The 16,241-nt window shown below is 33.5% G+C and overlaps 1 protein-coding gene and 1 long non-coding RNA gene across 9 annotated transcripts in view; one reads left to right on the top strand and one right to left on the bottom strand.

Moving 5' to 3' along the window:
* LOC105214617 (uncharacterized) overlaps positions 1-16,241 on the bottom strand; it is a 181,674-nt gene that overhangs the window by 134,966 nt on the left and 30,467 nt on the right. The window lies entirely within an intron of this gene.
* LOC105214618 (homeobox protein cut) overlaps positions 1-16,241 on the top strand; it is a 155,943-nt gene that overhangs the window by 123,615 nt on the left and 16,087 nt on the right. For 2 of the 4 annotated variants that reach the window (XM_011188141.3, XM_054231651.1), the window contains 3 exons: positions 5,905-6,458; positions 6,694-6,851; positions 9,815-11,548. In XM_011188141.3, the coding sequence (XP_011186443.2) occupies positions 5,905-6,458; positions 6,694-6,851; positions 9,815-11,548 (2,446 nt within the window). The remainder of the gene's footprint in view (positions 1-5,904; positions 6,459-6,693; positions 6,852-9,814; positions 11,549-16,241) is intronic. The other 2 variants (XM_029041916.2, XM_029041917.2) reach the window with 2 other exon arrangements.

Genomic DNA, 16,241 nt, shown 5'->3' with positions numbered 1-16,241 from the left:
ATTTAAGTTTACGATATTTAGTAGTAAAGATAGTGTTTAGAAAAAAAATTTAATGCAATTTTTTAACACACCAACGTTCAACAATGGTGTCTTAAAAGTGTTGTTAGTGCTTGCATTGCTATTTTTCTACTATTATTCTATTATTAGTGTAAGTTAGTAGTGTTTAAAACTACACCAACGTTTTACCAATACTATGAAAACGTGCGCTAACTACATAAAAATGCATACTAAACATGCGCATAAGCTTATGAGTGCTAAAACTTTATATTTCAGTACATCAACGCTTCAACAATGGTACAAAAATGTTTGCAGACTGCTTAAAAATACATATTAGACATGTTCAAATGCATTTGAGTGCTAAAACTGTATTTTTAAGTACACCAACGTTTCAACAATTTTACAAAATTTGTTTCAGACTGCTTAAAACTACTTATTAGACATATTAACTCACATATTATTCTAGAAACTTTATTTTTAAGTACACCAACGTTTCAACAATGTGCTTTAAACTACCGCAAACAACTTCTAAATCTACAATATACTATATTAATGATAATTCATTACAAAACATGGTTATCTAAACACACCAACGTTACACCAATACGAAATCAAAAGATATTTAGTAGCAAAAAAATTAGTACAGTAATTTTGATATTGTAATTTATGTTTTTCCTACCAACACCATAAATAAATTTCATTCCAACGCAACCAACTTTAGTTACAAATGCGTTTCGTAGGCAAATGACAAATCTATTTGAGCCATGTAAACAACTTACAAACAAGAAGTAACCCGTTCACTATGCCATTTGTTTTTTTTACATTTTGCATGCATGCAACAGTCAACGTTCATGCCTATAATATATGCACGTATGCGAATTTCGCGTGTCAGCCATGCATTAGTTAAAAGTCGCCGCAGTAAACCAATAATCACGCATGTGCAACAACTAGTAAGCAAACTAACTGAATAAATATTTATTGCTGTGTATGTTGTTGTTGTTATTCCTACTATATATAAAGCTTTGAAATGCAAATGTGCGCCAAAAATCAAACTTAAACTAATCACCATACATTTATTTATGATAATTTGTTGCACACATACGATTTATTTATTTATTATTTTTGTTACACAGTTGTATGTAGTTTGCCATTATTACCAATAAACAATAAAATGTTACCAAAAACGATAAAACATAATTAGTTGGCATTAAAAGCGCATAATAAACATATGTGCTGATGTCAGTAATGGCCGTTAAACAGGCAAGCGTACATATAAATACGCGTGTGGCTGTATGCGAGAACACATTAAGCGCATAGAAAAGCTTTTGCCTGTCACATATTGACTTTTGCACGATAGCTACGCAAAAATTAAACACAAAGTAGTTGTTTTTATTGTTTTATGGTGGAAACTGTCAAAAATTATTTGACAAATGACTAAATTAATATGCATATATTGCTGACATAAGTCAAATTATTATTGGAAAAGTATTAAAATATGAAATAGCAAGTTAGAAAACGAAAATGCTATAAATTTCTCCACTTTAGTAGCACACTGTAGAGTAGCCTTCAAAAAAGTAGTAAAAATGCTACGAGACAGTAGGCGGTAACGGTAAAATAAAGTTGACATGATTTGATTAAAAATCTGAAGCATTTGTGGCATCGAACGTTGGCGGCGGAGTTCGGAAAACTTCTATTTATTTTGCCTAACTAAGCGATATATAGACATATGTAGCATACTTCAAGGCGCAATACGCACAACAACGCACATATACTAACACAACACAACAACAGCAGCACAGACAACAAATGAACTCATTAGCATATGAGCGAGTAACTGTTGGAGTTTGAGTGTTGAAGGAGTGGGAGCAAAGTACATGTATGTGTGTGTGTAGACAAGTAACTGTAACTTCTATTAAAGACAAAACTGTCGCTGTTGCTACTACTTAACACGCCTACCCACTACCCAGCAGACGCAAATAGCTTTGGCAGTCACGCATTTGACAGTTTGTCAAAGTATAGCGAAAGCAAAAGGGTTAAAATAAGAAGAAGAAGAGCGAGAAGAAGTAGCACACAGTCACACAGACACGCACACAAGCGCAGCACTTAATAAGGCAGCACATATATTTACTTTCATATGCCCGTATGCATAAATAAAAAGCGAAAAATCATATAAACAGTGTAGACAAAATACAACAACAACAATATGAGCTCAACGTTCGACATGTGCCTTGGAATTTTGAAAAGGCTTTAATTAATTGAATAAAAATCGCATACAGACAGTGCTTACAATACTAAAGCACACACATATACACCGGCAAGTCCATACAGGAGATAATGTGCGTCAGTGTCGTCGCAAAGCCTTTCAAAGCTTACAACACACACTCACACACAAAATATCGCCTTTGGAATAAATAAATAAATGACAGCACAAAAATGTAGGCGGCACATTGCGAAGATTTAAGCCTTTCAATTTTTCCAAAGCAACAAAATTTGGTTGGAATAGCATGCGTGTACAATTAAAAGAAAGCTGTAAGCAAAAAATGCGAATGTATGGCAGAAGAGTCGCAAGGACATTGAAAAATATGTACAGTGTAGCGCCATATGCTTGCTAACACAAACAAGCGATGTAGTGTGTGTGTGTGTTTGCGCGCCATTAAGACGATTTAAGAAGTTTGCAAACAAAATTAAGTAATTTCACCGATATTAATGTGCCGCCGTGTGTGTGTGTGTGCTTTTTAGGCATTATAAGGATTTCATGCAATTAGTAATGGAAAAAAACAAATATTACAAAAATAGAAAGGATAACAGCTGGCTTTTATAAAAAAAATACTAGCAGCATTAAAATAGGTATTTACATATATATTAAAAAAATAATAAAAACATTTTAATACTAAATTTAACTGAAAAACTAAAAAAAAATATTTTTTCGAATATTGGTGAAACGTTGGTGTAGCGTTGGTGTATACCAAAGTGCATATTTAGCAGTTACAACACTTATAGGCTCATGCTATGTACATTTATTACAGTTATAGCACATTTTTAAAGCATTGGTGACACATTGGTGTACTGAAAATCAACTTATTTTCAAGGTTTAGCATCTAGAACACACATAAAATCACTATATAATAAAAAAAATTATGTTATTACCTTTTATAATAACATTGTTGAAACGTTGGTGTAGTTAAAATTAACTTTTTTTTTTTAATTAGTTATAAAATTAAATTTAACAATTCTTGTTATCATAAACACTACTTTTGTTACCGTTGGTGAAACGTTGGTTTAGTTGAAATTAATTATTTTCCTCGCACGAACATTTTAAAACAAATTTTAGCGCTTTATTGTTAACACTACATTTATTTTGTTGCATTGGTGTTTTGTAAATCACAACTGCTTACTGCGAAACCTTAAAAATTTGTTAGATTTTAAAATAATCTATTATTTTGAAGCCTCAGCCTCATAAATTATCACACCTACACGCAATCATCTCAATCGGTATGCAATCAGCACTAAGTACCATATCTCAATGTATCATTGATATGCTTAATAACAACAACAACAAAGTGACGCCCGCAAAATATTTGTATGCAGTGGTGTATATCTGCCATAAATTCATATAAATTGACAATGGGTAAAAAAGTTTTAATTGAAAAATATTAAATTTCGACAAGCGCTCAAACACATTCACAGCTTAATATAAAATGCGCGTGCTTAAAACAACAAATATGGTTGAAAACCACACGCGCTGAGGCTACAAATGTACATAACTACATATAGGTAAGAGCAAATAAGAGAAAAACAACCGCCAGGCATAATAAATTAATTGATTAGACATCCTCACATTACACAAAAGGCGCAAAAGCAACGCTGCAGCGTATTTGCGCGTGTAGCATTGATAGTATGTGTGGAGTTTAGTAAGCATTCATATTTCTACATTTGTATACGTACGTGTGTGCGGGTAAACATAAAATAATACAATCACGGCAGCGGCGAAATCATATGCAGCTAACAACAGCAACAAACAAATCATCTTCGGTTGTAAAGAGATTTTTATGAGCCAAAGCGAAAGGTTAAAATTTCACCACCTTGGTGTTGGGAGGGAGGTGCTGTGCGCGCAGCTGTATGGGTTACTATGTTAGGTTACAATTTTCTTAGCATACTTATAGGGTTGGCAGCATGCATATTCATAAAATTCGACAAACGCTCGCTACAAAAGGCAACAATATTATTAATTTTGTTAGCGACGAGAGTAAGGGTGTGGGGTAGTCATAAGAAAATATATATTACATAAAGGTTCTTGGATGTGTATGTAGTAAAAATTGCTTCAACAAATAATAACCACTTGCGGTGTAATTCAATATGAAATTTACGAGTCTATAAATATTTTTGAAGGGTATGCGAAACATTGTTGCGTGTAGCAGAGACATGTGCGAATGTAGATGGGTTGGATGATGAGGGGACTTCGCTATTTTTCTGCAATTTTTGTAAGAACAAGTGAGCTTTGTTAGAGCTATCGACAGATCCTCTAATTTTTTAATACAGTTTTCGGTATTTTTAGGTTAAAAAGAAATAAATTTCGTGTAAAAAAATAAGCTACTCATTTTTTCACTCAAACTCAAGAGACAATTTGAGTTAAAAAATAAGTCAATATTTGAGTTATATATTAAATTCACTAAAGCTTCCTAAAGGATGGTGTAGGTCTCACTCAACACAAAGCTATACCTTTATACCGGCGTCTGACACCACATTCTTCGTGCGTTGTTTGTTGATGCAATTTTCATAAAGTTTTCCACCGTAACACACAAGCATACACATCTATAATATATGTACAATATATACATATATGCATGTGTGCCTGCATAAATGAGTTTGCCGGTGTTTTGTGTTGATGCAAATATGATAATTGGCAAATTTGACAGGGGAATTTTTCTTCAGTTTGCAAAAAGCAACAACAACACCAAACAAGCCCCAAGGCGCTTAAATATGTGTAGCTGTTTGTCATATGTACATATGTGATTTTGTAAATTCTCTGCTCTGATATTGAGAATTTTCGAATAACGTCAAAGGCTAGACAAAGTTTTTAACGGTTTCTATAAGACACAAGAGTGTGTGCACGATTTTACGACTTGTAGGAATGTTGGCTACATATGCTTGTTATTGCTTTTATTATGCGCCTGCTTGTAGGTCTTGATTTTTCGCTATTGTTGTTGTATTTTGGGCGTGCATGATTTTTTAATGACAGGCGCAGAACCACAGCTACAAATGTGTTGTTGCTATTATGTACTTGAAATTAATTTTATTTTATTTTGGGGCGGTTTTTAATTGATGAACGAAAATTTGGCGCTTGTGGTGCTGTTTTTGCATTCTACATGCGCTGATTTGAAGTGTCTTGCTCAGAATGCGTACAACAGGCTGGAGTAGTGTAAATTTATCTGCGTTTAATTTAATGCACAGTGAAATTATTGGTTTTTTTATATAACAATACTCTTTAGTTTTAAAAATTAGAAGTAATGATTACATATAATGATTATTTGCAATGATTACATTGTGATTACTTGTAATCATTATTTTAAGATTACTACAAAAAATGTTTAAAATCATTTTAGTTACAGTAATATTATATATTTTTGTTATTCACGTACATATTACCAACGTGATTACAAATAAAATGTAATCATTATAACTAAAATCGACACGAAATTGAAAATTGCGTTTATATACGCTTAATATGTTCAAATGAAATTTGCTTTCATATTTTACAGCATTGTAATCAAGCGTTATTACATGTAATGTGTAAAGATTACATAAATAAAATATGATATTCTTATTAAAATTATAATATTCCCACCATATTATAAACCGCCCACTGCTTTCTTTCTTTACTAATAGTTCTCCCTCAATTACTTCCAGATTAAAGCACTTATCGAAGAGGTACAACGCCTGCGCACACTCGAACAAACACAACTCACACAAATACAACGACTTGAAGATCACTTAGAAGTGAAGCGTCAGCACATAATGCGCCTAGAATCGCGTCTCGATAGGGAACAAATCAATGCTGCGCACAGTGAAGCCAACTCATTAGTAGAAACAACAACAGTTGTCGCTGCTGCGCCAGCGACACACAATGTTGTACACAATGTCGATGATGAAGATGATGATGATGAGGATAGTGCAGCAGTTGTTGACACTACTGCTGACGCTGAGGCAGCGGTTGACAAAATTGATTTAACCACCACAACAGCAACAACTGAGTCGAATGACGCCACAGATGCTAAAGCTGATTTCGCAGCTGATCGCGAATGTGAGCAGTTGAATGCAGCGACAGCAGTAGAAGAAGATGAAAATGCATCAACAAACACAACAAAAACAGCGACACATGATGAAAACAATGGCAGCACAACAACAGCAACAACACTTGAAACAACACAAGTTGACGAGCTACAAATCAAAAAGGAAAATCAGTGAGTCTTAAAGTTTGAAATGACAGCGTTTCCCAAACTTAAAAAATATTTGTCTCTAAGCATAGCAAATTGTTCAAAATCTTCACGGCCACTTGAGTTGTTGAAGGGCTATTATGCAAAACAAAAAAATAACAAAAACAATTGCAAGGCTTAGTTGGAAATATTTCTTTTCTATTACAACACACTGCTACAAAACCGTTATCTAAAATTTAAATCTATATTTTCTTTCACACAGCAGCAGCCCACTCGATTTGGACGTGATTAGTCAGCAATCGGCTATTGCTGCTGCTGCAGCCGCCGCCGCTGCCGCGTGCGCCAATGATCCGAACAAATTCCAGGAATTACTGCTTGAGGGCACCAAAGCGTTGGCGGCCGCCGCCAATGCTGCCGAGGGTAAGTTCTTATATGCATTATTTGTTATTTGTATGTGTGTGTGTGTTTACACATTTTCTTATTCTTCTGCTTGCTTAACACTTCACCTTGCGCTTATCTGCGGTGATATCTGTTGCACATTTATATTGTATCGAGTATCTTTACACAAGTATTTATGAATTTATTTGTTTATTATCTTCTGATTCACTTGTTTGCTATTTTTTGTTTAATGTTTTAATATATAAGTGTGTATTTAAGTGTTTTATTACACGGAAATTCTTTATATATACACATTTTGCTGCTGTTGTTGCTTGTATCAGGCTTAAACTTGAGGGTTTAATAATATTATTAAATAATATAATTTGATTACTTTAAAATTAAAGTAAAAAAATACTTTTTATTATTATTTGTTATACCATTTAAAAAAATATAAAAAAATTATAATAAAATTTAATTTTGTAATTAAAAAAAATAATAATTATTAAATAATAATTTTAATATTATTAATACATTTATTTTTTTTTTTTGTATTTATTTTATTATTTAATGTTTTCATTTGACTTTTATTAATAATATTATTTTATATTTTTTTAGCAAATTATGAATATTATTCTAAGTTTTGTTTAATTTTGTTCATTTTTTTATTAATTTATCCGTATTATTATTTATTTTATTTTTTTCTGTTTACTATTTTCTTTTATTAAAATTTTTTTAATGATACTAAATTTAATAGCCCTTTATAAGTTCATTATTTAATTTTCTTAATTATTTTCTTGATTCGTTTTTTATTTTATTTTTTGTAATTTTTATATGAATTATTTAAAAAAATAAGTTTCAATTTTAATAATATTTTTTTATTGGTTAATTATTTCATTTTGGTTCTAGTACATTTGATTATTCACTACAATTTTATAATTTTTTTACTGATTTAATAAATTAATTTATTTAATTTTTGAATTTTTTGTCTCCACTCAAACCTTGGTGATTAGTTATCTTAAATTTTTTCTAGAACATTTTTCGATTTCTATACCACATATCACATCACTTTTAAGCACCACTGTAGCATGCAACTAATTTTGCACTCACGCCAAACACGTGTAAACAAGCAAATAAATCACTGAAGACCCCCAAAAAAAATATTATAATTTTCACATTTATGATTTTTCAATATTAAAAAGTCAACAATTAAATTAAGCGTATACAAACAACGAGCACAACATGAGTAATATATAAAGTTAAACAAATACATGCACACATATTTAAATCAGACAATAAATATAAATATTACTGTCATTTACTTGGCGAGAAACAAGCATTACAAAAACAAAATTTGAAAAAATCTGAAAAAATTAGCGTAGAGACAACAAATACATCAATTGTGGTGCAAAGGTGTTGCTTGCGCATGTGTTGTGGTGCTGGTGCTGTACGCTTGCAAAAAAAAGAGAAAAAATAAACAAACAAACACAAGAATTTTCAAAAAGAAACACACACATAAGAAGACCGTTTGGCGCCCGCTGCCAATAGCTATAACCACACATCGATACGCTAAAGTACTGCCATGGAAGAGGCGTACGCGGTCTACGTCCGCTAGCGCGAGCGGTACAATTGCAAAGGGTGAAAAAGTGGCGCCAAGCAGTTTATGGCCCGTCGCTGTGTGCTGTGTCAACACTGGCGCAATCGCGCGGTCTGCGCAAATTGGCGCTAACAACAACGATCGTAATGACAATCATAAAACGATACAGTTATTGGCAAACATGTTTATCAGAAAAAAAAATACTGAAAGAAAATCAAATTGTATAACAACAACAACAATAGTAAATAACCATTGAAACATATGCGCTTAACAACTCCTACTCCTCTGCTTTGCCTACTCACTTCTTTACAAACAAACATAATTATACAAACCTAAGTTTATATATAGAAAAAATACAACAACAACAAATGCTGCCTTATTTTTACATACCACATAAATATGATTGACTAAGTTTATGGCTGTTGGTGCATGCTTGTTGCTGATGTGTATTTTCCTTAGCATTCCTAGCGCGTATGCAAAAAAAAACAAGAACAAAAACAATAAAATATATAAATAAATTGAGTAAAAATAGCTAGCAACGAAAAATTTCGAAACTGCAGGCGAAAATTAGCAACAATTTGAAAAGCAAGCAAATGTTGCTGCAACATGTTGCAAGCGTTTGTACACTAAATTCGGCAAAATTTCATGCATTGGCAAAATCTAGCGAAATTAACAAGGAAAATTTTAAATTATTGGCGCAAACTATTTGGCAGACTTACAAAAATGGCAAAAAATTAAAAAAAAAATTAAAATTAGATCGTGTCAAAAAACCAAATTATTAAACAAAGATAACATAACAAATATATAAATAATAAAAAAATAATAATTATAATATAATAAAAAAATAATAAAATAAAAATAAATAAATAAATAATAATAATAAAATAAAAAATAATAAAAATAAATAAATATATATTAATAATAAAATAAAAAAATTAAAACAATTTTTTTTTTCAAAAAAAAATTATATATTTTTTTGCTTCATCAAAACAAATTTAAATCAAATTACAAATAAAATATAAATTTAAATATAAAAATAATCAAAAATAAATAAAATCAAAAGTTAATAATAAATAATATAAAAAATAAATTTGTTCAAAGATAAAAATTAAATTTAAATTATTTACACATAAAATAAATATAAAATTTAATATAATTATATATAAAGTACATTAAATTTTATAAAGAAATGTATATTTATTTCAACTTTAAAAACTTTCGTTTATTTTTTCACGTTTTCCAATCAACCAAAGCCAAAATATTTCAAATATTTTCGAACCTCATAAAAATACCATAAACAACTGTCGTTATCCTTTAACCCACTACATTAACTATTTGTGTATTGAATTTGAAATTTGTTGTTGACAACAACATTTTTGTGTGCTGTGTCTGTTTGCTCTGTGCTCCACAGGAGCAGCCGTTCCAGCCAGACAAGAAATGAATAATGCAGACGCCGACGCCGATGGCGACGAAATCGCGCCCAGTGGCAACAACAGTTTAGTAAACGACGACGACGATGAAGCGTCGCCTGCAACGCAAATTGCAGAATTGTCTGACATGCCAAAAATACCAAAAATCGAAATTGTCGATGACGATGACGATGCCGAAGCGCTTAGCGTCAACATGCCGGCGCACGCCGATACTGAATCACTTGAGCGCGAAAGTCACACGGCATATGACAATGCAACTGCCGAAGTGAACGCTGACATGCAGCCGCCCACAATCGACGTGGACGCTTTGGAGCCTGCTGGTAGCAATGAAACCGTGCAGAAATCCGAATTGCAAGCGTTGCAACAGCATGTTGCCGATTCCACTGCAGCTGCTGCCGCCGCCGCTGCCGCTGCAGCAGTCGCCTGCTTCGATGACAATGTTGATGCCTTTGGCACATTGCTAGGCGAAGAGTTGGTGAGCTCTTATTGGCGCGGCTTCAAAATGCCCACGCCCACCACTAATAATAGCGGCAGCAACAGCAACAGCAGCGGCGCCAGCGCCATTACCAATAAAATGTCAAACGCCAATAATATGTTTGCCAATCAGTTGTCGCATCGTTTGCCGCCACCGCCGTTGCCACCACATCAGCACCATCTTGCTATGCATCAACACCAGCACTCCACATTTATGCCACATCACATGCAACAGCATCACCTGCACCAACAACAGCAGCAGCAACAACAACACCAACAGCAGCAGCAACAAAATGCCGCCGCTACGCAGCAACATGGACCTTCGTCCACTGCGCTGCTCAGCCAATTAGTTAATTCCACATTCTCATCAACACCAACCACTTCTTGTTCTTCTTCTTCCTCCTCTCTACGTACAGATGGCCTGCTGCCACCACCACATCATCTACATCATAGCCATCATGCGCAGCAAGGCAACACAATTGGCGCAACAGCACCGCCACCACCACCAATGCCGCCACATCATCACCTGCATCAGCCACATCTCAGCGCCGCCGAGGTCCATCACAAGTCCAACATGGATGCGTTGCACAGCGGCAACAACAGCAATCACGAGTTATCAGCCAATACAAGCGCGTCCCATGCGCAGGATGCACGCGATGAACAACACGCTGTGCTCAACGGCAGCGCCAAGTCGCTAATGGAGGACAACAATAACACATTATGCGGCACACCAAATGCGAATGCGAACAGCGCCGCCGCCATGGCTGCCGCTGCAATGGCTGCACAACAGCATCCCCACCTGCCACCCGGCTACTTGCATGCGCTACCATTCCAGTTTCAGGAACGCGGTCACTTCCGCTTCGCCGACGATTTGCAGTTGCCGCCTGGCGCTTCGATGGCTGGACGCCTCGGTGAATCGCTTATACCAAAAAGCGATCCAATGGAGGCTAAACTGCAGGAAATGCTACGCTACAATATGGATAAGTATGCCAATCAGCCGCTGGACACATTGCATATCTCGCGACGCATACGTGAACTGTTATCGGTGCACAATATCGGACAGCGGTTGTTCGCCAAGTACATACTCGGCCTGTCGCAGGGCACCGTCTCGGAGTTGTTGTCCAAACCGAAGCCGTGGGATAAGCTGACCGAGAAGGGACGTGACAGCTATCGCAAAATGCACGCCTGGGGCTGTGATGATAACGCTGTGATGCTGCTCAAATCGCTCATACCGAAGAAAGGTGAGTACATTACAAATATAATATTAACAAAATTTAAATCATGCTTTTGGCGTAAAGTTTTGACAGCGCAACAGCGCGGTGACAGGTTGTAAGCGTAGCGATGACGCACAGGTTAGCGCATAGTAGATAGAGTTGGTAGGTATCTTTGTTAGTGCTTGTGTAGGATGACAGCTGTCAACCGCATGCAGGTATTTTTACGCGCTAGAAAACTATTTTTTCACTGACTGCATGCTGGACGCCTCGGTGACTTCATGCTGATAAGCAGAGAAGAGTTATTTTTACAATCATAATATTTTAGTATGCTGATGAAACATTTTCTCAGCATTTTCTAAAAAACTTATCAATAAAAAATTTGTAATTTTCAAATTTTGTATTTATTTTTTTATAAATTTTTAAAAAATATTTTTTTTACATATTAAATACTTAAAATAATCTACACTCCCTGCTACAGACATTCCATATTCAATTTTCTCCTTCCAATCGAAAATTTTCCACTCCCAGCGTCCTTGTCATCGCCGTAATCCAATCAAATCGCCACAAAAACTCTCGCGTATAAATTAATATTTTTCAACCAAAACCTTATTTATTACATACCCGAAATTCAACTTAATTAATTTACCTGCAAATGCAATCAAACGGAAAATCAAAAAACCAAGCACACACACAGTGAAGGCCAACAACATGCAATGGCATGTCAGACATCATCAAAGCAGCCATAGAATCAAACATGAAATTAGCAATGCATAATAAAAATCAAAATTTGCGAATTGCAGCAACAAAAACAATTACGAATTGTCAAATGAAAATTTGCGCAAAATAAATATTGTGCAATAAATTTTATTAAATACACCACAACATTTCACAGCTTTAGCACAAGCGGCTAATAAAAATCACGCGCATTGCGCCGCCTTCAATATGGTATTTTTTTGCGAACGTTGTTGCGCTGCATTGAGCGCTATTCGAAAATATTTCGACATAAATAATTACACAGAAATTTATGTAGAATTTCGAATGGATTTTCTAATGAGCAAGGCGATAGAAAAATCAAATTAAAAACAAAAACTAGAAGAAATAGCCAGTAGACGCGCACATTCACACTTGGGAACCACCTCCAAATGGCGAGTGCTATAAAAATAACAACAACAACACAGAAATGGCATAAATATTTGAAAAGTGTTAATGATGCTTCGGTGTTTATTTTTGTTTAAATCTTTTATTATTTATTTTTTTTTTATTTTTTTTTTAAATTTTTAGATTTAATTTTTATTTTTATTTAATTTTTATATTTTTTTACAAAATGTATTTTTATTAATTATTGTAGTTATTTTATTATTTCTTTCTATATTTTAATTTGATTATTTTGATATTTTTATTTTTTACTTTATTTAGTTTTCTTTAGTTTTTTTATTATTTCTTTATTATTTTTTAATTTATTTGCCACTTTTCTCACTACCCCACACACCCACCTCAACAGATTTGTTATTAAATATTATGCGCTTGTTGCTGTTGTTGCACACTTTGTTAGCTAATTTTCGGCCCGCCACGCAGTGTCCTGCACTTTGATGAGCTTCTCTTCATTTACAACAAAAACAAAAAACGTCCCTCCTTTGTCGCCAACTATGCGACTCGTTTGCACTACCGTTATGTATTTTGCTGGTTTGTTTGTTTTTGCACACATTGCACCGATTGGCTACGCTTTGGCCAAATGCCAATTTGCCAACAACATAAAATTGTGCAAATTTTTATTAGCTTTGATTTTTAATGACATGCATACATACACACTGATATATGTACATACTTATATAAAATACTAAAATATGCTTTTAACAAACTGAACGCCAATACAATCCAATTTTAACAAGACACATTCCCTTTTGCTTTTTAATTAAATTATTTATAATTAATTATAAATATTCCTTAAGTACAAATATTTTTTTTAAGAAAATGTTCAAATTCACTTTCAACTAGATTAATTAATTCATTTCAAATTTTCAATACAAGCCCGCTTAACAATTTCAAGCATTTCTTGCATAAAGTCTCAGTTTAACATACATATTAATATGTACTTAGCTGTCTTAAACGTACATTCATACCCCACTCTATTTAGCTGCATTACTCTCACTCCATTATTTACACCCTTACTGTCGCTGACTGCAAATTAAATTAATTACCAACACTTAACACCTTGTCGCTGATCCTTTGTGTCAAAACGTAAATACCTACACACATATCGGTCCATAGGTAGTAAATATAATGGAGAGAGCTGCATACACCACACATAAATATTTTAAGCTAAAGGCATACCAGCTAACATAATGTGTGTCTGTACATCAATATATCTACTTTTTTCGCACGCTGACCCCAATAATTGGCGTCGAGCCAACGTTGACACGCTTGTAGCGACGCAGATGTGCGTAAATATACCCAGAGATAAGCATAGTTATACCAGTAAGTGGCGTTAAAAATATTGAAACAAATAGGCTGTGCTCAAGTAGCAAGTAAATTTTGAAAAGTAGATTTTTTCAATTTTATTTTTTCGCATATGCTGCAAGATTAGTCGAAATCTGAGTCATCTGAGTATGATATACCATTGTATATACATTTTTATTAGTTTCTAAAGTATTCAGCGCCTAAATGTATGCCTCTTTTTCATTTAAAATATAGATTAATATTTAAATATTGCTTGGGCTCAATAACACAATCAAAATTGCACCTTTCAAGTTATTTCCGCTTGCGGTTTCACCATACACACACTCTCGCATAGTCAACACCCTACTGTCATTACACCAACTTTACTTTTCAAACGGAAATGTGCAATTTTTCAGTCAACAATCAACCTCCAATCACTATACCACTACCTTTCATAGGCAGAATGTAACGACTTGACAGTGCTCTTTCGTATGCCATCGTCAATTGTTGCGAATATTTATTGTTAAGCACGCAGAAATGGTTTGAGCTGCACGCATTTATAGGAAAATAATTTAAATTTGTTAATAGTTTGACAGTTGACAGTTGGCGGATTTATGGCTGCCTGGCAGTGCAGGTACGCAATGGGCGAGTATTTGCTTTATAAAGGCGAAAAGAAGGAGAGTAGACAATAGACAGTAGACAATAAGAGATATAGTGTGGTTTTACGTTTAAAATATAGGGATAGTTTGATAGAAAAATATTTTTAAAAAACTATTTTTTAGAAAAAAGCAGAAAAAAATATTTATACAACAAAAATTTTAATACAATTAATTATACAAAAAATTAAAAAAAATATTTAAAAATTATGTTTTTGAATTTTCTTTTTTTGAAAAATAATATTTTTTATAAAAAGATAGCAAGTTTCAAATATAAATTATGCTACCTGAATCATTTTCAGTATTTCATACACACCCAGCAAGAAATATAAAGGTTTTTAATTTTTTATTTGCATACATTTAGGCGCATAACCACAAATTCAAGCAAAAATCGCCTTTTTAATATGAAATTTCGTTATTTAAAAAGTACAATTAAAATGATTCGAAATTTCCATACAATATTCACCTTACTGCCATCAAATAGTTTAATCTTTGCACCTCAAAAATATGCACGGCTACCGCTTTGAACTCGGCTACTTTGATGTTAATTGAAAATTCGAAAAGTCATTGTGTATGCACACTTAGGCCAGCAAAATGCAATCGAAATTGAAATAAAATTGAAAAAAACAGCAACAACAAGCAATATTAAGTCTTTAAGTATGCTTTAAATTAAGGCAATACCAACGCTTCAAGCTGCATAGCGTAGTAGGAAAGCAGGCGAATAGGCAGGCAAAATGGTTGAAACAAGTGGCAAGTCAAACGAGAGAAAAAAAAATTTGCGTTAAATCATTGCAGGCATTGCAGCTGACGCCAATTATGCATACATCAGCGCATACGTCAACGTAACGCACACTCTTTTTTGTTGTTTTTTTTTTCTTGCCTTCTCATTCTCAACTGAGCACGAAATTGTGATTATATACCTTTCTAAAACTGTAGCGTTCAAACTCCAGTATTTCATCCCTTTACTGTTATAATTTCTAACAATTACAATTAAAAAATCATTGACGCTTAAAACATTTGGCGCTGAGATGTTGGCGCTCGCCCCCGCACCATTGCAATAACAACTATAGGAAATAAGAAAAAAATCACGCACTCCTAACAATAACAACAATAACTTCAAAGGCAGCAATTGTTGTATGAAGCAAAGGGTACAAATTTTTAAACAAAATTTATATATACATACATACATACATAAGGCGAAAGAGTTGGAACAATTTAAAGTGGTGTTATGCAGTCAGACGGAAAGTTTCAGCCATGTTGAGAAAAATAGTGAGAGAATGGTTGGAAATTGAAAAGCTGTGCAAATCACGGTAGCATTGAAACGATCAATCAAAATAAATAAGTTGATACAAATTCGCCGTTAAAAATTTGTTTTTAAACTATCAAAAAATTACTTCAAACAAGTTAATTTCCAATTATTATGGTTAAAAATGTGTACTATATAAAAATATGAATTCGCCGGAAATGTTTTTTAGTAAAATCACACCAAATATACATACTTTCACAGCAATACTGATTAAAATTTGTTAGAAATAAAAATATGAATTCGCCGCAAATTCGCTTCACCATATTTTTGCAAAAATAGTGCAGAAACCAAAAATAATTAAGAATACAATATTAAAAAAGCT

This window comes from Zeugodacus cucurbitae, chromosome 5 (assembly GCF_028554725.1).
Source record: "Zeugodacus cucurbitae isolate PBARC_wt_2022May chromosome 5, idZeuCucr1.2, whole genome shotgun sequence".
NCBI lineage: Eukaryota > Metazoa > Arthropoda > Insecta > Diptera > Tephritidae > Zeugodacus > Zeugodacus cucurbitae.
The sequence above is the reverse complement of the archived record's forward strand: the minus strand, read 5'-3'. Positions and strand labels throughout refer to the sequence as shown.